Source organism: Triticum aestivum, chromosome 7A (assembly GCF_018294505.1).
Source record: "Triticum aestivum cultivar Chinese Spring chromosome 7A, IWGSC CS RefSeq v2.1, whole genome shotgun sequence".
Taxonomy (NCBI): Eukaryota; Viridiplantae; Streptophyta; class Magnoliopsida; order Poales; family Poaceae; genus Triticum; species Triticum aestivum.
In genome coordinates, this window is record NC_057812.1 from 718581804 (window position 1) to 718606235 (window position 24432).

The 24432-nt window shown below is 47.6% G+C and overlaps 1 protein-coding gene and 1 pseudogene across 1 annotated transcript; both read right to left on the reverse strand.

The window, feature by feature from the left end:
* Window positions 1–8152: 8152 nt before the first annotated feature.
* LOC123149669 (disease resistance protein RGA5-like) lies at window positions 8153–10115 on the reverse strand (annotated as a pseudogene).
* On the reverse strand, window positions 9916–12874 carry LOC123149670 (disease resistance protein PIK6-NP). The gene is made up of 2 exons (XM_044569378.1): window positions 11919–12874; window positions 9916–10149 (listed from the first exon to the last, which is right to left on the reverse strand). Exons 1-2 carry the CDS (start codon window positions 12698–12700, stop codon window positions 10122–10124), a joined length of 810 nt encoding a protein of 269 aa, XP_044425313.1. The 5' UTR covers window positions 12701–12874; the 3' UTR covers window positions 9916–10121.
* Window positions 12875–24432: the final 11558 nt, after the last annotated feature.

A 24432-nucleotide genomic window follows, 5' to 3' on the forward strand; every position in this document is an offset into this window, starting at 1 on the left:
AAGAAAGAAATAAAAGAAAAGGAAAAGTAAAAAAACTAGAAAGAAGCAAAATCGGAAAATGAATAAGGAACAAGAAAAAATAAAATCAAAAGCAGAAAGAAGTAGAAAAAGAAAGAAAAACGGAAAACCGGTCCAAAAAAATCTGAATGAAGGAAAATGATCGGAAGCTTCCCAAAACCGGCTGGGAGGAGTTATGCTCGTGAGGGAGATGGGCTCCCCAACGGCTCGTGTACGGTCTGATGTCTCGGGCGGCGGGGGTGGCGATTCTGCGTTTGCCTCTGCCTCCGGCGGCCTTGGCGGCGTTGTTGAGGCCCCGGAGCGGGTCGGCGTGGTGGCGGCGCCGGCGGAGGCCAGGAGGACAGCCGGCATCCCCCTGAGTGCGGCTCGGGGGTCGGGGAGCCGCTTTTGGGCGCTGGCAGAGGAGATTTCCGACGACGAGGAGGAAGGTGAGGAATGCGCTGAGCCGGATCCGACGGTAGGCGTGCGTGCGGCCTGCTCCATTGGGGAGTTTGTGGCGCGCGCGGAGGAGCTCGGGGGCTCCTTCAAGGCCGGGCGCCGGCGTGCTTTCGCGCCCGGTGGTCATGGCTCACGGCGGCTTTCGCAGGCTGCGGCCAGAGTGCCGCGCGCCTCTCCAAAGCGCGAAGGGCGTGGTTGTCCTGGGGCGGTCGCCGCAGGGCTGTCCCTCAGACCTTCGCCGCCCATGCCCTGCGGTGGCGACGGCGGCGGCGCGGAGGCGGCGTCGCCGTCGGGTTCGGGGTCGCCTCTCACTAGGGTTGGGGGCGATGCGACTCGTGGTGGGCTGGGCCGGCCTGCTGAGGTGCCTGGCGGGCCGCCTGCGGGGCCGCCACAGCTGGCGTAGCCAAAGGGTCCGTGTGTGTCTGGGCTGCTAGGGGCCTCGATCGCGCCCGTAGCCCAGTCCTGCCCGGGAGCGCAAGGCCTGCTAGCGCCGGCCCATAGCGCGCAGCCATATAAATGGCTTTGGCTCCCCCGCGGAACCCTAGACATCTCACTAGGGTTTCCTGCCTCCAATTCGGAGGTGCGGCGATTCGGTCACTCCGCTCGCTTCCTTATTCCCACTCCTCCTCCCCCACCCTTGCTTCTCTCCTTCGCCGAAGTGATGGCCATGGGCTCCAAGCCCGACCGTTGAGGGGAGAAACCACCCATGGAGCTGCCTCGGGCCCGCACCCGTGGGCGCGCCGACGACGAGGGCGGCTGGGGGCCGCCGCCCGCATGGTGGCTCAAGGAGCAGCAACGGAAGAAGAAGAAAAAGGAAGAATACCGGAAGAAAGGCCTCGAGCTCAAGCGCAAGGGGCAGTTGGCAGCCCAGGGCGGCGACCGCGCCAGCGACTCGCTCGCGAAGAAGCAGAAGTCCAAGCCTGCGGGGATGGCGGCTTCCAAGCCTCCCCTCCTGCCCAGATCTGAGACGTTGGGCTCGTCCATGGGCACGTAGGAGGAGCCGATCCCCGTCGAAGATGCGGGCGGCCCTGAGTGCTTCAAGTGCGGCCGCACAGGCCACTTCAAGAGCCTGTGCACCTTCCAGCCGCTATGCGTCGTGTGCAGCAAGGAGGGCCACACTTCGGCGCAGTGCCCAACCCGTGGCAAGCCTCTGCTTCTCCAGACCATGGGCCATGCTATTGCTAGTGAGGGTTTCTTCTGCCTTCAGTTTCCGGTCGACGCGCGGGAGGAGGCCCCGATCCAGCAGGGGGCCAACACGGCGGTGCTCTCCATGGCATCTGGCGCGCTCTCCCATCAGATCCTCGAGGCGGAGCTGCAGCACCTCTTTGAGGGAGAGTGGGACTGGCAGATCTCCCCGCTCGAGGGCGGGGCCTTCTCGGTGGTCTTCCCCGATCCTGCAATGCTCCGGATGGCCACTAGGAGCGGCAAGCTCTTCCTGTCCCTTAACAACCTTATGGTGGACATACGTGACGCAGTCCTCGACGCGCCCAAGGGGATGGAGATGCCAGAGGTGTGGGTCAAGTTAACTGGGATTCCCCCCAAGCATCGGCGCCCAGAAAGGCTCATGGCGGCGACCATCATGCTCGGTCGCCCTCTGCTGGTTGATGAGGATTCTCTGCTCCGCCCTGGGCCGGTCCGCATACGCTTTGCTTGTCGCAATCCTCGCAAGCTTCGCGGGTCGGTCCAGATCTGGTTCAACAACGAAGGCTACAACCTTTCTGTCGACCCGGAGATCCTCCCGGAGCAGGCCGCGGCGCCCGTCCTCCCCCACCACCCCCTCCTCCCCACGACAAGGGCCCGGACGGAAAGGGTCGAGACGGCGACAAGGCCGGCAACAAGGAGACTGACGCAAGCATGGAGGACGACTCCATTGACACGGCGGCGTGGGAAAAGCTGGGCCTCACTGACATCGACGGGGCGCGGGCTTGCGCGCTGCAGCCTCAGGTGGAGCATTCCCTGGCGGGTGGGTCGTCGGAGATGGAGCTCTCCATCCCGAACCAGTACGGCTCCAATTTGGGCTCGGTCACTTCTCCTCTGGTGCGGATGGAGGCCGCGGTGGATTCTTTGCTGCTGGCGGAGCCGACGGGCAACTCCCCTGTGGCGTCAGAGGACCCAAAGCTCATGACTTCCCCCCCTCGCGTTCCCCTTCCCAAGGTGGCTGCAGCGGCAACAAGATTGGAGCGAAGAAGCAGATCAAGAAGGTGGCGGTGCGCAAGGTGACCGTGGAGGCTGGGCATGCAGCGGAGTGTCTGGGGGCGCCGACGACGCCGCGACAGGCGGTGATGGCACTGGCCGATCCTGCTCCCGCTCCGGTCGCGCTGGAGCCGCCCATGACGGCGCCGGTCCCGAAGGCCAAGCGCTCCAAGGCGGTGGTGGACGGGCAGGCTGCCTCCATGCGGGCCAGTGCGCGTGCTAAGGGCGCCAAGGGCAACTTGCCGTCGCTCCAGCGCGCACAACTCCTCCAAGCTCAGAAAAATCTGGAAATCTCAGGTAATCCCATGCCCCGCCTTACGATTCTGGACTCCTTTTCGGACGAGCATTTGAGCGAGGTTCTGGGGGAGAGTGGGGTGGAACCAATGGAAGGAGGTGAGATGAGCGAGCTTATCTCGTTGATCCGCGCAAAGGAATTGGCGCAAGTGGCGTTAACAGCGGAGGCTGTGCAACACGCGGACCGTTTGGCACTGGAGGCAGAGGCCTCGTCAGCGCTAACGACCCGGCCCGACGAGGAGACAGCAACAGGGGTTGCTGCTCCTCCCTCGCCCTGCCACGGCAGGGCGAGACGTGTGGCCAAGGCGATCACATCCAGGAGGGTGCACCTGCGCAATCGTGTCATTTAGATGTGTGCTCTCCTATGGAATATTCGTGGCTTTGGCCACTCGGGTCGGCGCATCCAACTAAGGGAGTACATTAGGAAAGAAACGATAGATATTATAGGGCTTCAGGAAACGATCAAATCTGAGTTCAGACATCAAGATATCTTAGCGATTGATCCCTTAGAGCGCTTTGCTTGGCACCATAGCCCGGCCAACGGACACTCCGGTGGCATGTTGCTTGGCCTATGCACTGCCACGTTTGAGGTGCTGCACTGGGAGAGTGGAACCTTTTTCACCGCGGCCAAGTTCCGCGTGCGAGCGTCGCTTCGCGAGCTCGCGATCGTGCAAGTCTACGGACCTGCGGATCATTCACGTTCGGCTGAGTTCCTAGGCGAACTCGAAGCCAAGGTGATGGCCTTTTCGGCTGCTCAGATCCCGATATTGGTGGGGGGAGATTTCAATCTAATCCGTTCGGGGGCGGACAAAAACAACGACAATATCAACTGGCCAAGGGTGGCCATGTTCAACAATTCCATTGCATCTATGGCACTTAGGGAAGTGACTAGATCGGGGGCAAGATATACTTGGACTAACAAGCAACTTGCCCCAGTGAGATCTGTGCTGGATTGTGCTTTCATGTCTCCGGACTGGGAAGTTTTGTTCCCTCTATGCTCACTCCTCGCTGAAACAAGGATTGGGTCGGATCATGTTCTGCTAATCTTGTCTTCTGGGGAGGATAGAGTGCATCGCAGCCCGCGTTTCTATTTTGAAACCGCATGGTTCGAGGTACCGAATTTCGACACCATCTTCAGGGAGAGATGGCAGAAATGCGTCCAGCTCACAGGCCAGCAACGAGGCCCTTTGGAGTTCTGGACTGCGGTAGGAGGCCATCTACGTGCAAGCCTTAAGGGGTGGGGCGCGAATCAGGGTCGCGACGATAAAATCCTTAGGGCAAGGCTCATTGAGGAGATAGCTTCTCTCGACGGTCAAGCGGACACGCGCCCTTTCTCTGAACAAGAATGGGCACGGAGATATGCCCTCGAGGGGCAAGTCGAAGCTCTACTACGTGCAGAGGAGGAATACTGGAGGCATAGGGGAGGCCTCAAGTGGACGCTCAAGGGTGATGCAAACACGAAGTATTTCCACGCGTACGCGAATGACCGTCGCAGGAAATGTTCGATACTCAGGTTACAGACGGAGCAGGGGCTCCTCCTGCAACAATCTGAAATTTCCCGTCACATCTACGACTAGGTCTGATGGGGACGGAGGAGGCCCAACGCGCACGTTTGCGTGCGGATGTTTGGCTTCCTTCTCAACGGGTGCTCGATAGCGAAAACGAGGAGCTGGAGCTCGCTTTCCTTCCGGAGGAGATAGACAACGCACTTCAGGGTATGAAAACCAATACGGCCCCGGGGCCGGACGGGTGGCCGGTGGCTATGTTCAAACATTTCTGGCCTTTGCTGCGCGAACCCATTTTCGCGGTGTGTAACGGCTTCATGCGAGGTTTCGTCGACATGGCGCGTCTTAATTTCGGTGTGCTGTCGCTCATTCCGAAAGTACCTGGTGCGGACCACATTCGCCAGTACACACCCATTACGCTCATCAACGTACCTTTCAAAATATGCGCCAAAGGCTGCGCTACCCGCCTCTCGCCGATCGCCCATCGTACCATTAGTCGTGCGCAATTGGCTTTCATCCGAGGGAGGAATATTTTGGAGGGTCCGTTAGCCTTACAAGAGACCCTCCACGAGCTCAAACGCACGCACGAATCTGCGATTCTTCTCAAGTTAGACTTCGAGAAGGCCTACGACCGCGTTAATTGGGATTTTCTTCGACAAATCCTTATTAGCAGAGGTTTCTCGCCGGCGTGGGTGCATCGAGTCATGCAATTGGTCTCGGGGGCTAGATTGCGGTCTCAGTTAATGGAGAAGTAGGGAACTTCTTCAGGAACAAACGTGGCTTACGCAAAGGTGATCCCATGTCAAACATGGCTTACGCTGGCAGCAATGCTGCGGAAAGCGGTGGAGGCTGGGCACATCAAAGGGGTGTTGGGACACCTCATCCCAGGGGGGATATCACATCTACAATATGCGGACGATACGCTATTGCTTTTTCAGCCGGACCTCCACAGTGTGGCTAGAATTAAAGCCCTGCTTATAAGCTTCGAACTCATGTCGGGCCTTAAAATCAACTTTCACAAGTGTGAAGTGATGCCCATGGGCATGGACGAGCACGAAGGTAGTCGCATCGCGGATCTACTTAACTGTAAACTTGGCAAACTCCCGTTTACATATCTGGGCCTCCCGTTGGACGCCAAGCGCATCTCGATAGAGGGGTGGGCTCCGCTCAGGACTAAGGTGGGCGGGCGGGTTTGCCCGTGGAGGGGTAAGTTTATGTCCTGGGCCGCTAGGCTGGTGCTCACGAATGCAAGCCTCTCCTCGCTCCCGCAATTCGCCATGGGTCTTTTCCTCCTGGCTGAAGGGGTGCATGCCAAGATGGATACACCCAGGTCCCGTTTCTTTTGGGAAGGATCGGGGCCCAAACGCAAGTACCACATGGTCAGGTGGGACGCGGTTTGCCGGCCCAAAGCCCAGGGAGGGCTTGGGATCACGAATACTAGAATTCTCAACATCGCGCTGATGTGTAAGTGGATTTGGAAACTCTCGCAGGGGGCGACGGGTCTGTGGGTTTACCTGTTGCGTGCAAAGTACTTCCCCTCTGGGAATTTTTTCGAAGGAGTGGCGAGGGGCTCTCCTTTCTGGAACGACCTGCAAGCGGTTCGGCCGGCTTTCGCTATGGGGGCCAAGTTCGGCATTGGCAATGGGCGTTCGTCCCGGTTTTGGTTAGACCACTGGGTAGGAAATCGGCCTCTATGGCAAGACTTGCAGGACCTGTACAGCTTGGCGGTCAACCCGGAGCAGCATGTTGCGACGGCACTTGCCTCCTCCCCCCTCCCCGCGATCTCCTTTAAACGGGAACTAACGGGTACAGACCAAGCTCACTTCACGGTCTTGCTTGATCTAATCACGCCGGTCGCGCTTTCCCCGCACGAGGATACAGTAACTTGGTCTCTCACCCCATCCGGCAAGTTTTCCGTCAAGTCGTTGTACCGGAAACTTTGTCAGGGCCAGTCCTCCCGCGCGCCGAAAGGCTTATGGACTGCGCGACTCCCGCTTAAAATTAAGGTGTTTTTTTGGCAACTGTTTCGCAACAGATTGCCTACCTCGGCTAATGTTGCCAAACGCAGTGGCCCGTCCTCCGGCCTTTGTGCTTTGTGCAACGTCCCGGGAGACGTGAATCATGTGTTCTTTCGCTGCCCGTTAGCGCGTTTCGCTTGGGCTGCGTTTCGCACCGCAGCCAACACCACATGGAACCCGAGCTCGACTGCCGACCTCGTGGCCATTGTTGACTCGGTTCATGGTGGCAACAATCGCGTTCTTTGGAGCTGTGTGGGGGCGCTGGCCTGGGCCCTCTGTCTCACGAGGAACAAACTAGCGATCGAAGGAATATTCCCATCACACCCTGCTAATATCATCTACAAATGCAACCTTTTCCTGCAGCAGTGGAGTCCGTTGGCGAGGCGCAAGGATGCTGATAAACTCCAACATGCACAAGAACGTCTTCGTCAAGTTTACCTGATGGCTAGGGAGCCACCCGCCTCTTCTTTGACTTGAAGTGGCCCTTTTGGACGGCGCACGCACGAGCGAGCCTGCGTGCTCTAAGCTCAGGCTGCGAGCCATGTAATCATCTTCGCTTGCTCAGTGCTGCTTTTGGCCTGCCCGATAACTATTCAGACTTTGCGCTACCACTTGGCCGGAGCCTCCGTGCTCGTTGTGTAATCTCAGACCGTGTCAGTTACGCTGCCTAGTTGTGGGCTTTATTAATTTAAAGCCGGACGCGCCCAGCGTCTTTGTTCTAAAAAAAACCCGGCTGGGAAAGCTTTTGGAAGCTTCTTAAAACCGAGAACAACTTTCTTCATTGCAGCCTTATATGGGCCGGCCCGTTTGAAGGGAAGAAGGGAGGGAGGTGTGCACCCGTTTGCAGGAACGCCTGTAATGATGGGCGCTTAATTTCTTCCTAGCTAAGAATGCTAATTGTATTTTTTTTTCTGAAACCGGAGCCTTTAGGAATCAATTTATCAATTAAGAAGAAGAGATTTACCTGGTTAATTGTAGAAACAGCGGGATCAAAACAGCGGCATCCTTCTATTTCTGTCTACCATTTCTTCCTAGTGAAGAACGCCAATTGCATTTGTTTTTGAAACCGGAGCATTTAGGCTGGTCATAATGGAGAGTAACATATACTAGTATGATGCATATGATACTAGTTTATGATACTACATCTATAGTGCATACTATCATAAAGTGGTATCATAGATGGTCTCATTTATTGTCATGCATGACACATAGTAGTATAACATTTATTATGTTACGGTATCTATCTATGTTACTACTACCCTCTCTTTCTTCTTTAATTGCTTGCCACATAAGCATGTTTGCAAGTCCCAAGTACATGATACTAGCTTTGTTACCCCCACTATGGCCAGCCTTAGGGCTCAATTTATTAATTAAGAAGAAGATAGTTATCTGGTTAATCACAGAAAGTTGGACAAAAACCAAAACAAATAGGCCGATTTGACATGTGACAAAAATGCCACGCACAAAGAGATGCACCGACGGAAGTAAGCAGAGATTGTCGTACTACTCCCCGAGCAAGCGCTTTCGACTCTGCCATCGACAGCCTGCAAGGATGCCCTCATCACAACAGAAGCTTGAGCACACTAAGGAAGGCCAAACAGTCGGCCACACACGCCGATAACTAGGACTTGTTAGTTTACGACTGTCTGAACAAAGCTTCCGAGGCTGCCGATCTAAAAGTGGTAGTAAAAGAAACTTAAGATCGCTGTATATGATTTGGCCAAATAACTCATAGCTCGATTGGCACTGCACTAACGGAGTGAATAAATAAATGAACAAAGGGATGTGTGAAAACAACTCCTACACCGTGCCCATCAAGAGTGTACATGGTTACAAGAAAGCCAACGGCAAGAAAAATAATACTGAATACTATGGAAAAAAGACGATCGAAAGACTAATTGCGGCCTGCTCTTGCTGCTAATTGAATCGAATGGAGTGACGGTTCGGGTGCGCCTGCAAGGCGTCCCTGAACGCAGACTCGGCACGACGGTCCACTTCGCCGCAATACGCGAACCCCAACTTGATTTGCTGGAGAGCTAACACGTGCTCTATGCCGACTGGGGTAGCGCCGCCCCAGTGCCTCTCCCATAAATGTAGCTCGAGTCTTTGTAGCTTGGGCATTGACCCGACCTCGAAGCACAGGTGTGCCATAACATCGTCTTGTGCAGAGTGTAGCTCATGACCTTCGTCTTGAAAGTATGTCTGAAAGTACTCCAAAGCTGGAAATAATCCTGTGCGGACTATGATAGCTCCATTTGCAGCAAAATGCAACAAACATAATTTGAATTCCATCAGGGAGGGCAGCTCTCCAAGAAGACCAATGTCATCAGTCGATGTCTGCCTAACATACAGCTCCAGATGATGGAGACAATGGAGATCACCAAAGCATCATCAATTTCAGTTGTATCTTCTATGACGAAAAAGAGCTCCCGCAAATTGGTTAGCTCGCCCAGGCCCTTGATATCCTCTGAGGAGCAACCTGTCAACTGAAACCCATTCAGAGTTCGCAGTAATTTCAAGTTGCCGATCCCTTCAGGCAGCCTATGACATAGAGCAGTCAGATGGGATAAACGGGGCAACTGAACTACATCAGACGGAATTCAATCAGAAGTCAGTTCCAGTGTTTCCAAATGCACTAGTCCTTTCAATTCAGACGGAAGCTTTATGTTTCCTGCTGTAACCTTCAAATATCTCAGATGAAACAAGCGGTTGATATCACTGAGATCAACTGTGATACCCCAGTTTTCAATGAGCAGCACCCGGAGATATTTGGAAAACAATAAAGAATTCAAGTACTTGGACCCTCCGAATGACACAATCGATCTAACCTTCGACAGACCAGTAGCCCTTGATATTGTACCATTTGTGGCATCATTAGAACTCGAGCAAAAGAACAATCGGCGGACCTTGGGCTTGCATTCATGCAATCTTGCCATGTCTTCAGAATTGTATACCATACTCATGAAATTTTCTTCTTGACATTTGCTTATAATAACATCACGAATCACATCATGCACTTTGCAAGAAATCACATCCCCAGCGACTGTCCGTTCAGGCTGAATCAAGCTTCTGTTGATAAGCTCATTGAAATAACTCCTTGCAACATCCTCCAAATCTAGCCCAGGTAAACTGCGCACAAGGCCTTCAGCTATCCATTGTCGAACAAGATCATCCCTCATGATCTCGTAGTCCTCTGGATGCATACCAAGACGTAAGCAACATGCCCGAAGATGAACAGGAAGATGCATGTAGCTAAGGTTTAATATACGCCTCATTCCTTCCATGGTGAGGTCTGTGGCAGATTGAACTCCCAAGTAACTCCTTATGCTCTCCCAATCCTGCCTTAATATTCCTGGACGACTAGCTAATATGCCGCCTATTGTAATAACAGCGAGGGGCAGTCCACCACACCTCTTCAAAATTCCAGTTGAAACTTCTTCATATGGGATGGAGAGACATGCTCAGGCCCAAACACTCTACTAAAGAATAACCTTTTTGAGTCTTGGTCGTTGAGAGGCTTCATTTTGTAAATGCACTGCTGGCGATTGTGACATGCCCAGCAAGCCACATCTTCCACTCGTGTAGTTACGATTATTCTACTACCATTGCCACTATCTGGAAAAGCACAACTAATATCATCCCATGTTTGTCGACCTCACAAGTCATCGACTACGATAAAGTACCTGTCATTGTTTGAATACGTTAGTATATATGTTACATGTATTACAATACAATATATATATATATATATATATATACTTATATAAAATCATTGACAGTTTTCAAAGACGGTGAACAAAAACAATAAAACAAACTTGATTAAAGCAAATTGGTTATTTCTTAGGCTAAATCAAGAGATTCATATGACATTCAACCATAAGTAATACTTCCCTGTCCCCATTTACATTGCACCATTGTTTTCCATTATTTAAGTTTGACCATCAATAAAATTTAAAATATATAACTAATGCATCAAATAAAAATTGCCATCAGAAACTTTGTTCTTAGCCTAAAAAAAAGATACTTCATTCTCAGCGGCGGAGCTATGTTGAAAGCTGCATGTGCCATGCCCCCCCCCCCCCCCAGCTTTGATAAAATATGTGAAAGAAATATATTTTTGGAAGGGAAAATTAGGAGTCGTCCCCCCCCCCCCCAAATTCAACGTTACAATTTGTGTGGTATCTAATCTGTGTTTTATTGGAAAAAACGATGGTCAAAATTAACCATCAGAAAGCATGTGCGTCATTTAACTGTGGACAGGAGAGTACCGTCATGCAATTATGGACAGGGGAGTACTAACATTACATGAATGTGTTAAGTTCAATTACAATGGATTTAATTTAGATCTAAATTGCTATGTTACAAAATCATTACTCAATCTGCCAAGATATATAGAAGGCATGCATAGTTTAACCGTGCAAATTCAAGTTCTGCTGTAAGCATCTCTTGACATATTTTGTTTCCTATACAAAATCGCAATCATAGGAATGTTACATACCCAGCAGTATCAAATGTGCCACACAACCAGTACTGCACACAACTCCCACATTACTGGATTAAATAATTTGTCGGTGAACCAATACGAAAAAGAAGAAATCCATCGGAAATTTTGAACCCCTACATTTTAATTAGCATTAAAAGGTAAACACAAAATCCATATATGCCATTGTACTTCTAAGTACTATATGTTCCCAACTGAATACCTTGATATTTTTTCAACTTGGTTAAAATGACTACAACGATGACCCATACTCTCTCGTTCTTTCAGGGGGGATGAAATGGTCGAGCTGTCCTCTAACGGTGCCGCCTCCATTGGCACTGCAAATACACGTCACTCGTAGTGCCTGCCTACCTCCATTCTGACCGCAAATGTTGTGCCAGCGCTCCAGGGACAAGGATTATATTCCAGTCGAATGTGGAGGCTTATGAAGGACTATTGAAGCAATAGTGATGGATAAAAGATAAGAAATGATGTACTGCATGCCAAACGAGTGATAAGATAGAAACAGAAACTATTATGTACACTAAAATGGGCAAGGGCTTGGGTCCAATCAGGTATCCATATAAACAGATTATAATGAGGACTAGTGTCTCTAACACGCAAAATGGACTATAGCACCCATTTGTCCAAAAGTGGGATGTTTCAATATCCACCATCAATTCTCTAGGAAGTGTATGGAAATAAGGGTCACTTATTTAACTTTGTCCTACAACTTCGGTCTTAATTATCCTTCTTATGAGCTCAAAATTTTCATGGCCAATAGCCGAAACATGATTTAGCCTGTGCTCAACAGAAATTTCTATAACAATTAACAACTGCTTAAAATATGTTAAAACGTGCCAAAACATTCTCTATAAGGCGTCAGCCACAAGAGGAGCATCAAATGAATCACACAATTATCAGCATCCACTAGCTATACCATGCAATTCCATGAGTGACTATTTGAAGTACCTCTCGTGTGTGAGATGCTCTCGAAGCTTGCTGATGATGTCTTGCACCTCTTGCACCTCCTGAGTGCAGCAATGCTCTGTTCTCTTGAGCTTTGATTGTAGCCCAGTCAAGAGCCTTGCCATGTTTGGTCTCTGGGAAACCGACACAAATGCCTTACAATTGAATTGTCCACCAATCTTATCATACACCTGTTTGGCAAGTGTGGTTTTACCAAGACCTCCGAATCCCACAATAGAGACCACCTTGAGTTCTTGCTCACTATCTGTCAGCCAACGGACAAGCTCTTCCCTTGGGGCATCAATACCCACAAGGCAGGCTGCCTCTCTGTAGAGTGCCGGCATCCAAGGATCGACAGCCACAAGGTCAGAGCTAGAGTTACTGCTATCATCACGCTTGTACCTTTTGCGTCGATGATTCGTCTCTATGGCACGATCCTTGAGCTCTTGAATCTGGCTTGTAAACTGATAACGCACCCACAGGTTCTTGAGAAATTGAGTGACCTTCTCAATAAAACCTGCATTGGCATTGACACTTCTAAGATTGAGAATGAAGTCATCAATGCAATCCTCCATGTTGTGGGCCATATCGCTGACATGGCCCTGCCAGTCCTTCGTCGAGGGATCGAGTTCATCCCTTGGCCCCAGCTCCTCGAGGCGAGCTTTCATGGCGCTGAGCTCATCCTCGAGGAACTGCACATGATGCTCCACCCCTTTGAGCTTCTGACACTCGTCGCCCAGTAGGTCGGCGAGTTTGCCGAGGAGGTTGTTGACGATTTCTGACATGTCGATCTTAGTCTCTCGCTTCTCTCTTGGCTGACTAGCTACGCTTGTGTGCTGCGACCGCGAGTAAGCGCGGCGGCGCTGGCGCACAGGGAGCGACGGATCTGCGGCCGGAGGTGGATTGAGCGGTGGTGGGGCAGGACGGGAGCGCGGGGTTGAGAATGTGGTGGCGGAGGAGAGTAGATGTGAATATGTGATGGGGATTTGGGGCCTCCGAGAGGGAAGATAAATAGTGAAGAGTGGAGAGTGGAGTCAAGGTGAAGCCGCGTTTCCGCGTCTGGGACAGGGAAATGGGAAGGAAACTCACGTCACTTTGCTATAGTTGTGTTAAGTAGCTGAGCTGGGCCGATCCTTTGCGTGCTTCTATGAAATTAACCTTCTTTTTCACCATCCTTCTAATTAAGAACTTCTTTGTCATTTCCATGTGTGGTAAAATTAAAAAAAATGTGATTTATAATCATTCACAAAGAGGAAGAGGTATTTAGACTTTAGGGTGTCTCACCCTTCCTCCCTTAAAATCCTTTAACTACATATCTTGGCGTCCGTCCTTGCCGCTTCCATGCGCCCGCCTCTAGTCGCAGCTCATGCGACACGTCCTCCTACATGTCGGACGGCCGGTCGCGGGCTCATGCCGACACCACATCAGACTTCGTGAACGTCGAGTGGCGTGCCGCGTTGCATGACTTCCGCCGCGCCGCTTGCCTGACCACCTATCCTCCTTCGTGACGATGGTCCACGACGATGAGGAGCCGCAGCCGCTGCAGCCATTGAGGTAATGGTGGAGGAGGTGCCCAATCACGCCAGACATGGCGCAACGGGGATACTGGCTCCGCCTTGACGGGTCGGCGAGGCGGCAATGCCGACTCCTCCTTTCACGTAGGCTGGCGGTGGCGAGGGCGGTGTCGGACCACAGTACCACAGCTACATTTCAATCATAAGCTCGGTTTGCTGCTGGTACTCCTCGTCCGTCCTCGTCGCCTCCGCGAGTAGGCGTGACTACCACATTGGCTGCTCCTCCTCGTCACTGGATGAGATCTTCACGGAGGAGCCAGTCACGGTGGATGCCAGGCGGCTATTGCCTGTCGACACTGAGACCAACGATTTTAGCATCGTCCTGTGAGCGGAGAGGACAGAATGTGCCGTGAGGGAATATGGGAGGATGGGCGGTTTAGTGTAGACGGTATCGCAACCGTGCTTAAATCGGCACAACTAGGCGAATGGACGGGAAACCGTCTTCAATGTGGCTCACCTGCCGAAGTAGACTTCTCGATCGCCGCGTCGACATTGAAGTGGCGCCGCCCACTCGTATGGTCGCCTCTGACTGGCATCAATGCCGTGGAGTCACATTCGCTCTGAAGCGGCGCTAACGGCATGAATGTGCGGTAACTGCTTTGCACGGAGAGGGTCTTTTTGGGACGGACCGAGGTGTCGGGCGCGTACGTGGCTGTTGTCTGGATGCCCGCAAAGCTCTCATTGATTTACATCCAGTTTGCGGGGTTTCGGAGAACCCGACGAGTGGATGCCTGCAAAGCTCTCATTGATTTACATCCAGTTTGCGGTGTTTCGGAGAACCCGACGAGTCCGCGGACCAATGAGTGCAAAGTGCTACCGGACACGTTGGAAATGCCCTCAGATCATTATTGCATTGAGAGAAAGCTGCTAGGTTGTCGGAAACAAGCAAGAAAATACATCCTGCTCAAACCATTATTGTACTCTCCACCTCTGCAAAGCCTAATGGAGCCAGAGACGGCACATTCGAGGAAAATCAGTTTGTCCTATGGTCATTGGATTCCTGGAGAATCCACTGATGTCCCAGCATCCTGTTCAGACCATCATTGTCGACTCCACCTCTCCAAGCTCTTACAGTTATCTAGCTTATTAATAGTACAATAATACACCAACATTTATGCCATCAAATTAGTAGTATTAGATTCATGATAAAATATATTTTCATCATATATCTATTTAGTTTCATAAACATTAATATATTTTTACACAAACTCAGTTAAATTTTGAGATAGTTTGACTCTCCAATAAAGTTGAAAGTACACTTTTTAAAGGACAGAGGGAGTAGCTTAATAGTACAAGCAGTACCTCTGCTCAGAAGATGAACAGTGTTAAGCAACGTATCTTGTGTTAGCTGGACCTGGATTCAGTTAGTGTTGTCTATCATGAGTTGTAAGGTCTAGCATTATAGCTTAGGGCTAGAATATAGAAGGTTTAGAGACCTTACTCTTAACTATCACCATCCATTGATCTCTAACTGAACATGTACGTCGTGTACATAAACTGAGCAATACTGAATGCTATAGCACATGTTTAAGGACACACTAGTTAGCCCTCTGGTCATTGGACCTGTGCCTAAGCACCGTTAGGAGTTTGCGGCCGTCATTTGCTTATTCTCTTCCACATGTACTAGGCGTCATTTGCGGCCAACATATCTCTGCTCACACCATTATTGTCCTCTCCACCTTGTGCTTCTCCTTGTTGTTGTGACTTGCGAATACTTTAACTTTTTTATTTAAAAATATTGATTTATTTAATCTAATATATTCTTGTCTTTTACATGCGTGCAAAATTTCACAAAAAAAAGACTGATTTTGTGCTCTAGGAGAAAAGTAGTAGCATAAACCGATGCTCCAAAAAGGAATCTAGAGGAAACATAATCTGCATCCTAATGTCTAGAGACATAGTCGATCCCCACCCCCCACACGACGCTGGAATATGGTTACAGGTAGCAAGCAAGCACATCCTGCTCAGATCATCATTGTACTCTCCACCTCTTCAAGTTCTAATGGAGGCAGAAAAAAATGCATTTGGGGGGAAAGAGTTCGTCCTATGGTCATTGGATTCTTGGAGCTCAGAAAATTATTGTCCTCTCCACCTCTGCATGTTGCCTGATGTGCAGTTATCCACCTTAATAATGTAGTTAGCACGGATAGCTTCTCCACCCCCCCCCCCCTCCCCTCTCTGACGGCACATGTTATCACTTTGGGGGGGAAATGATAGTTGTGTGCCATTGGATTCTTGGGGATGCCATCTGCTCAAAGGCCCAGCTGAATTGACATTTCTCTGCGGAAGTCGGCCCAGCTGAATCGACATTTCTCTGCAAAAGTCAATAATAGTAGGCGTCTTTTTTTGCTTCCGTTTTCCTCACGAGCAATCACATCCTGCTCAGAACATTATTTCTCAAATACGCAAAGCTTGTGTATCATTGCATTGATAGAAGAAAATAGAATGAGTATAGATAGGAGTACAACACATGGCACGAACGCGGGCAGGCGTGAACATGGTGACCGGAGCAGAAAGAAAAGGGATGCTCGACCCGAAGAGAGGATACATCACAGCTAAACCTACCAAACTGATACGTCTCCAACGTATCTCTATTTTTTTATTGTTCAATGCTATATTATATTCTGTTTTGAATGTTTATTGGGTTTTACTATACACTTTTATATTATTTTTGGGACTAACCTATTAACCGGAGGCCCAGCCTATATTGCTTTTTTTTGCCTATTTCAATGTTTCGCAGAAAAAAATATCAAACGGAATGAAACCTCCGGGAACGTGATTTTCGAAACGAATGTGATCCAGAGGACTTGGAGTCTATGCAAAGCAACGAACGAGAAAGGCACGAGGTAGGGGGGCACGCCTACCCCCCTGGGCGCGCCCTCCACCCTCGTGGGGCCCACGTTGCTTCACCGACGTACTTCTTCCTCCTATATATATATAACTCAACATGGCAACAAGCCAACAACTTCCTGTAGCCGGCTGATCCTGCCAAGAAAATAGTGACCGGCTTGCAAGAGAATAGTCGTACTACAAGCGATCGCTCTTCTCCGTCCTTCTGTATGTGCTGGAAGAATTGTGCGAAGAAGCCATACGCTATCAACCCCAGAAGAAAGCCAAACATATCATCGAAAATAAATCTAAGGGGTACAGTATCACCAACCTTTGCAGACAGCATATTTTCCAGGTCTTTCAGAACAGTAGTTCAAGCTTTGCAGACACACTTCCATGTCTTTGGCTTATCTGCACAGATTAATCATGTAAAAACTTACACTTAAGAGGAATATCATTAAAGAAAGAAATGATGGATTTAGGTCAAAGGAATATTTATCTTGCTCTAGTTTTCTGTTATACTACTACTAGTGAAGCTATTATCATTTTCTAACTAGCACATCTAAAACTCGCTAGTAAGTAGTAATAGAGAAGGTAACAGCGTGCTTACTTCCATAATAACAGGCATCTATCCGTTCCACCTGGAGGCTGCCCAGCCGTTGCTGCAGGCTTGCAGGGAGCGTCTTCAGAGAAGAACAGTGTTCAATGCGAAGATGTTGGAGAGATGAGTATACTTGCGGCCCGTCCGGTAGGGATTCCAGGGCCCTGCAGTGCCAAAGCTCGAGGTACTCCAACGATGGGCACTCGGGAGAGTGGGTTTCAAGAGATGCCAACCCATGACAGCTAACAATGTTTAGTCTCTTGAGGGACGGGGGAAAATAGAGGACACCTGTTAAGCCATGACAGCCGCATAATGATAATGCTTCTATACTGGCTGTTGACCCTTGATGAATCGATGGTACTGACTGTCCCTGCTGCTGCTTCCTGCCGGATGTGGACTCAAGCTTACTGCAATAAGAAATGTTCATTGTCCTGAGAGATGCAGGGACGTTGAAGAGCTCAACCAAGTTTTTGCAACTGTATATCCCGAGAGACTCTAGACGTGGCAGGAGCTGACTTGTTTCCGATGATGTTGATGGCTCAGCAGAAACTTGTGCATATCCAGTCAGATTATTGCATTGCTGAATCCAAAGCTTCCTCAGAGATACCAATCCTTCGAACAATGTTTCTGGCCAGTGGACGAGCTCATGGCAACTCATAATTGACAAATCTTGAAGGTGTACAAAGCATGCGCACAGCACTGTTACACTTATACCTGACTTAAAGTCTTTCAACACCAAAACTTCTAGAGGAAAGTCTTGATCATTCCCATTCTCCTTGACGTTCACCACTTCCCCCAAACTATTCTCCGCCCCCATTGAGGTTGTATCTGCACTATGTTCAATGCTAATCAGTACCAGATTGGTCAATGAAGTCATATGTCTAGCTACCCACAAGAAAAACTCTGCCTCGTGTCCTTCCATGTTCAATACACTGAGCTTTGGTGATTTAGCTTCAGTTGTCAACTCTGGACATCCCTCAATGTGAACGTCCTGGAGGTTAGGGAAGATCGGATGTCCTGGCAGTGCTGTCAACTTTCCACAGTAGCTAATAACCAACTTCTCAAGCTTCGGAAACACTATCTCTTCTTGCATCCCATCATTATCCGTTCGCCACCATCTCTCCAAAGAGATAAGATCTTGTAGTGTAAGCTCCTTCATATTTGGAAATGCGAAGGATGTGTCACTGTCGTGGCTCACTAGTGCAGAACTGGGCTTTAGTGCCGGTTCGTGACGGCCTTTAGTGCCGGTTGGCAAACCGGCACTAAAGAGTGGGGACTAAAGACGCCCCCCCCCTTTATTTAGAACCGGCGCTAAAGTGCCACCACGTGGCACGAGGCAGCCTGTTTGCGTGGAGGCCCATTTACATTATAATGAGTAGTTAAATCATTAGGTGAAACTGCCGCGGATTAGTTTCGACTGGATGCATTATTGGATATCTCTACTAGCTAGCTAGCTAGCTAGCTAGCTAGAGTATATGCCATATCCATATTATACGTGATCAACTATAATATATACAGATATGGCATATACTTGATCACTTAGGTAGGATCCATCCAGCTGAAACTAATCTGCGGTTTCTTTCATTAAATGATATAATAATTAACTAGCTATCTAATCACCACCAGCGCTACTAGCTTAAAGAAGAAACATTCACTTGTACCAGAAGCAAAAATATTATCGATCGAGTTCAACATGATTGTCATGATATTATAAGCGTTCATATATAACACCACAAAAGCAAATCACTTAAGTTCAGAACGAAGAACACGGACATGAAAGGACAAGTACTAATTAAGAGCAGCATGAAGAACTAGCTAAATCACTCCTGCTAGCTACTCTCTCTCTCTGGTAAAATAGCATAGAACATATATAGCTCTCCTGATTGATCATACTGGAGCATGCCGATGAACCTGTCTCCTAATCGTGGGCTGCGCTTCTCATTGCTGCCCTCTAGTACTTCTCTGCGATCATTAACAATTTTCCTCCAATCTTTCACTATTAAGCATTCATCGCTTCTAGAAATCCTGAATGCATTCATGTGCAATGCAGGATATCTTGGCCGTAAGCTAACAATTGACATCTGACCTTTAGTCTCGATCCCCTGAGGCACAACTGTCATCGGGAGTCCCTGTTGAAGAACATCATATAGTACTTAATTAATATACTTAGCAATGAAAGTTTAGCAAAAAAAATTATGTATGCAAAATATGCACTAAGGACAAATAGTAAATATCTTACCATCATTCCTAAATAGATGTGACCGTAGTTCAATACCATCACTATTGGTCGCACGTTTTGAGTACTAACATTTCTAAGTGCATGAAGAAAATTTGTCTTGACAGTATGAAGATCCTCAAGCCATGAAACATAATGACTTATCTCCTCGCAGTTTAGTTCAGCTCCGGGACAGTAGTAGGTCCTGTCTACCAAGCGCCGGACATGTTTGGTTGAATGGAGATAATCTGTCAATAGAAATTAGTTGTCAGTTATTTTTGAATAAGCAATATCAAAGACAAAAATATAGTTGAGAAGAACTCACATAATGGTAGAACTGGAGGCGTATGCACATCGACCCATGTGTCTCTATTACCTTCAATATCATTTTCCGGACGAATATCAAAGGTGATAACCATACCAGGCTCAAATGCATAAGCCTTGCATAGTGCTTGCCAAGTTTTGCATTCAAAATAGGTGTACGTGTGTGCATTGTATACTTTGACGTTGAAAGTATAACCATCATGCTCAGTTTTCAGGTAAGCTCTCTTTACCTCCATAGTTTCCATATCTTTGAAACCTATCTTATCCAAGACAAAAATTCTTGCATGGCAGGGGATGCGCTAGTAGAATAGTGAAAATTAAAAATTATAAGTCAGGCAAATGAAGCATATATAAGTCATTCTTAATTACGAAAACAAAATTCTTAATGAAGCATAGTGACTTACTGTATCGAATTCGAAAGTCTCATCCAGCTTGATGCTGAATCGCCTACCATCAACAAGGAAATTTCTGTCGCACTGGCCGCGCTGGTCTTCACAGTATTCGAACATAATGAAATTTTTTCCGTCGTCAGACGACATTTCCTATGTTCATATTAGGCGAAACATTAAACACTTACTAATTCAATTAATTCAACTACTTCTATTAATTCAACTAAGCATTTACTAAAAATAAACTAGTTATATTAATTCAACTAGTTCAACTAAGCATTTACTAAAAATAAACTAGTTCTATATATTAATTCAACTAGTTCAACTAAGCATTATATTTACTAAAAATAAACTAGTTCTATATATTAATTCAACAAGTTCAACTAAGCATTTACTAAAAATAAACTAGTTCTATATATTAATTCAACTAGTTCAAACTAAGCATTATATTTACTAAAAATAAACTAGTTATATATATTAATTCAACAAATTCAACTAAGCATTTACTAAAAATAAACTAGTTCTATATATTAATTCAACAAGTTCAACTAAGCATTTACTAAAAATAAACTAGTTCTATATATTAATTCAACTAGTTCAAACTAAGCATTATATTTACTAAAAATAAACTAGTTCTATATATTAATTCAACAAGTTCAACTAAGCATTTACTAAAAATAAAGTAGTTCTATATATTAATTCAACTAGTTCAAACTAAGCATTATATTTACTAAAAATAAACTGGTTCTATATTCAACAAGTTCAACAAAGCATTTACCAAAAATAAACTAGTTCTATATATTAATTCAACTAGTTCAAACTAAGCATTATATTTACTAAAAATAAACTAGTTCTATATATTAATTCAACAAGTTCAACTAAGCATTTACTAAAAATAAACAAGTTCTATATATTAATTCAACTAGTTCAACTAAGCATTATATTTACTAAAAACAAACTAGATAGTTCTAATTCATCTAAACATTAGAAAACAGAAAAATAAACTAGATAGTTCTATATGTGGTGTACGTGTAGTGTGTGTGTGTTTGTGTGTGTGTGTGTGTGTAGTGTGTGTGTGTATGTGTGTGTGTGTGTCTGTGTGTCTGTGTGTGTGTGTAGTGTGCGTGTGTGTGTGTATGGAGCGGGCCGGGTGCGTACGGGCGGGCGGCGACGACGGGCGGCGGGGGCCGGGGACGGCGACGAGACGGGCGGCGGCGGCCGGGGACGGCGACGAGACGGGCCGGCGGCGGCCAGGGGACGGCGATGAAACGGGCGCGACGGGGGCGGCGACGACGACGGGCGGCGGGGGCGGCAACGACAATGGGCGGCGGGGGCGCGCGGCGACGACGACGGGCGGCGGGGGCGGCGAGTGCGAGTGCGCGCGAGAAGTGGAACGAACTGGCGACGATAACTGAATTTTCGTAAGTGCCATATATATAGAGGGGTCTTTAGTACCGGTTGGAGCCACCAACCGGTACTAAAGGCCAATTTTGGCCAGCCCAAGCGGCGGGAAACGAGGACCTTTAGTACCGGTTGGTGGCTCCAACTGGTACTAAAGGGCAACACATTAGTACCGGTTGGAGCCACCAACCGGTACTAATGACCGTGCGCTGCCACCCGCAGTGCGCTACATTTAGTCCCACCTCACCGAGCGAAGGGCAGCCGCACTGGTTTATAAACCCAGCCGCGGCTGCCCTTTCGAACTCCTCTATATAGCAGGCTTCTGGGCCTACCTAGGGCGCGCTGCCCTGTGAGCCTGCTGGCCCCTATTGGGCATGTATTTGCACACCCAAGGTCTGGCAGGCCCACCGAGCAGTGCCCCAACATGTTTTTTGCTGTATTTAGTTGTGAATATTTTTGCTTTATATAATTTTTTTTCTGCATTATTTATTTTCTTCTATTTATTTTTGAGTAATTTTTTATATAGTTTTTTATTGCTGTATTTAATTTCTTTGTGAATATTTTCTCCTTCTTCTTCCTCCTCTTCTCCTTCTTCTCCTTCTTCTTCGTCCTCTTCTTCTTCGTCCTCTTATTCTTCTTCTTCTCCTTCTTCTTCCTCTTCTTCGTCCTCTTATTCTTCTTCTTCTCCTTCTCCTTCGTCAGGATCGCCGCGAGAAACATGCATACCATTTATCTGACACTATAAACGCGTGTCTGAATTTGTGTATCTCAAAAGCATTCTTTGCTTAGTATCCAATCTTCTTTAGTTTGAGCTACACAACTGCAAATTGGCTGGAACCCGCATGTTGCGTACAGCGCTATTTGATCCCACATGTGTAGACATAATCCAGATTGAATCAACACCGGCTTCTTGCCCCGCTGATGTTGAATCAAAACATATATGATCGTATTTTTCTGGAGTTGAAAAAAATCATTTAAGAAAACCTAAGTCAGCTCCTTCCATGACTCTGATAGTTCTGAACACATGTCCCCACAAGTTAGACACACATTGCTTCGGTTTGGCATATAGATGTGTTAATTCAGTTAGGAACAGGATGTCTGCCACAAGGAATGGTTCAGTTGGTTCTGTGTAATGTATGTGCTTGGACGATTCTACCTACGGAAGAGCATCGAGAAGAGGGTTCGGAGTTGCTCAGTTTCACACCAGGGTGCAGCAGCAGGGTGGAGTAACAAATATGACACAACACCCGTCCAGCTGTGCAGCATAGGAAATTTTGAAGACATGCTAGTACTGAGAATGTACTAAGTGATTTTGCGAAAAACAAAAATCATAAGAAGAACAAGAATGTAAGTAGTTATGAGCCGTGAATACCAGAGTTGGCAGGAGTACATACATACAAAAAAGAAGAAACAATTGTAACTTGGGCTGAACTCTGTTCGCAACGCAGAAACTCAAATTAACGGCCAGTGAGTAAAAATTGCAGCGAAACAATGTGTCTTGTTAGTTTCATTTGTTTTCCTCAATTTACCGGAGTAGCAGGTTTTACAGGCTCCTAATCGTCAGGATCGCCGTGAGAAACATGCATACCATTTATCTGACACTATAAACGCGTGTCTGAATTTGTGTATCTCAAAGGCATTATTTGCTCAGTATCCCAATCTTCTTTAGTTTGAGCTACACAACTGCAAACTGGCTGGAACCCCCATGTTGCGTACAGCGCTATTTGATCCCACATGTGTGGACATAATCCAGATTGAATCAACACCGGCTTCTTGCCCCGCTGGTGTTGAATCAAAACATATATGATCGTATTTTTCTGGAGTTGAATAAAATCATTTAAGAAAAACTAAGTCAGGTCCTTCCATGACTCTGATAGTTCTGAACACATGTCCCCACAAGTTAGACACACATTGCTTCGGTTTGGCACATAGATGTGTTAATTCAGTTAGGAACAGGGATGTCTGCCACAAGGAATGGTTCAGCTGGTTCTGTGTAATGTATGTGCTTGGACGATTCTACCTACGGAAGAGCATCGAGAAAAGGGTTCGGAGTTGCTCAGTTTCACACCAGGGTGCAGCAGCAGGGTGGAGTAACAAATATGACACAAACACCCGTCCTGCTGTGCAGCATCGGAAATTTTGAAGACATGCTAGTACTGAAGAATGTACTAAGTGATTTCGCAAAAAACAAAAATCATAAGAAGAACAAGAATGTAAGTAGTTATGAGCCATGAATACCAGAGTTGGCAGGAGTACATACATACAAAAAGAAGAAACAATTGTAACTTGGGCTGAACTCTGTTCGCAACGCAGAAACTCAAATTAACGGCCAGTGAGTAAAAATTGCAGCGAAACAATGTGTCTTGTTGTTTCATTTGTTTTCCTCAAGTTACCGGAAGTAGCAGGTTTTACAGGCTCCTAATCGTCAGGATCGCCGCGAGAAACATGCATACCATTTATCTGACACTATAAATCGCGTGTCTGAATTTGTGTATCTCAAAGGCATTATTTGCTCAGTATCCAATCTTCTTTAGTTTGAGCTACACAACTGCAAACTGGCTGGAACCCGCATGTTGCGTACAGCGCTATTTGATCCCACATGTGTGGACATAATCCAGATTGAATCAACACCAGCTTCTTGCCCCGCTGGTGTTGAATCAAAACATATATGATCGTATTTTTCTAGAGTTTGAAAAAAATCATTTAAGAAAACCTAAGTCAGTTCCTTCCATGACTCTGATAGTTCTGAACACATGTCCCACAAGTTAGACACACATTGCTTCGGTTTGGCACATAGATGTGTTAATTCAGTTAGGAACAGGGATGTCTGCCACAAGGAATGGTTCAGCTGGTTCTGTGTAATGTATGTGCTTGGACGATTCTACCTACGGAAGAGCATCGAGAAGAGGGTTCGGAGTTGCTCAGTTTCACACCAGGGTGCAGCAGCAGGGTGGAGTAACAAATATGACACAACACCCGTCCTGCTGTGCAGCATCGGAAATTTTGAAGACATGCTAGTACTGAAGAATGTACTAAGTGATTTCGCGAAAAACAAAAATCATAAGAAGACAAGAATGTAAGTAGTTATGAGCCGTGAATACCAGAGTTGGCAGGAGTATATACATACATACAAAAAAGAAGAAACAATTGTAACTTGGGCTTAACTCTGTTCGCAACGCAGAAA

Bases quoted from the DNA above. Each gene is read 5' to 3' on its own strand.
- LOC123149670 (XM_044569378.1), bottom strand. From the start codon at position 12,700: ATGTCAGAAATCGTCAACAACCTCCTCGGCAAACTCGCCGACCTACTG. The intron at 10,150-11,918 runs GTACTTCAAATA...AAACAATGACAG, and splicing joins GAGCATCTCACACACGAGAG to GTACTTTATCGTAGTCGATG.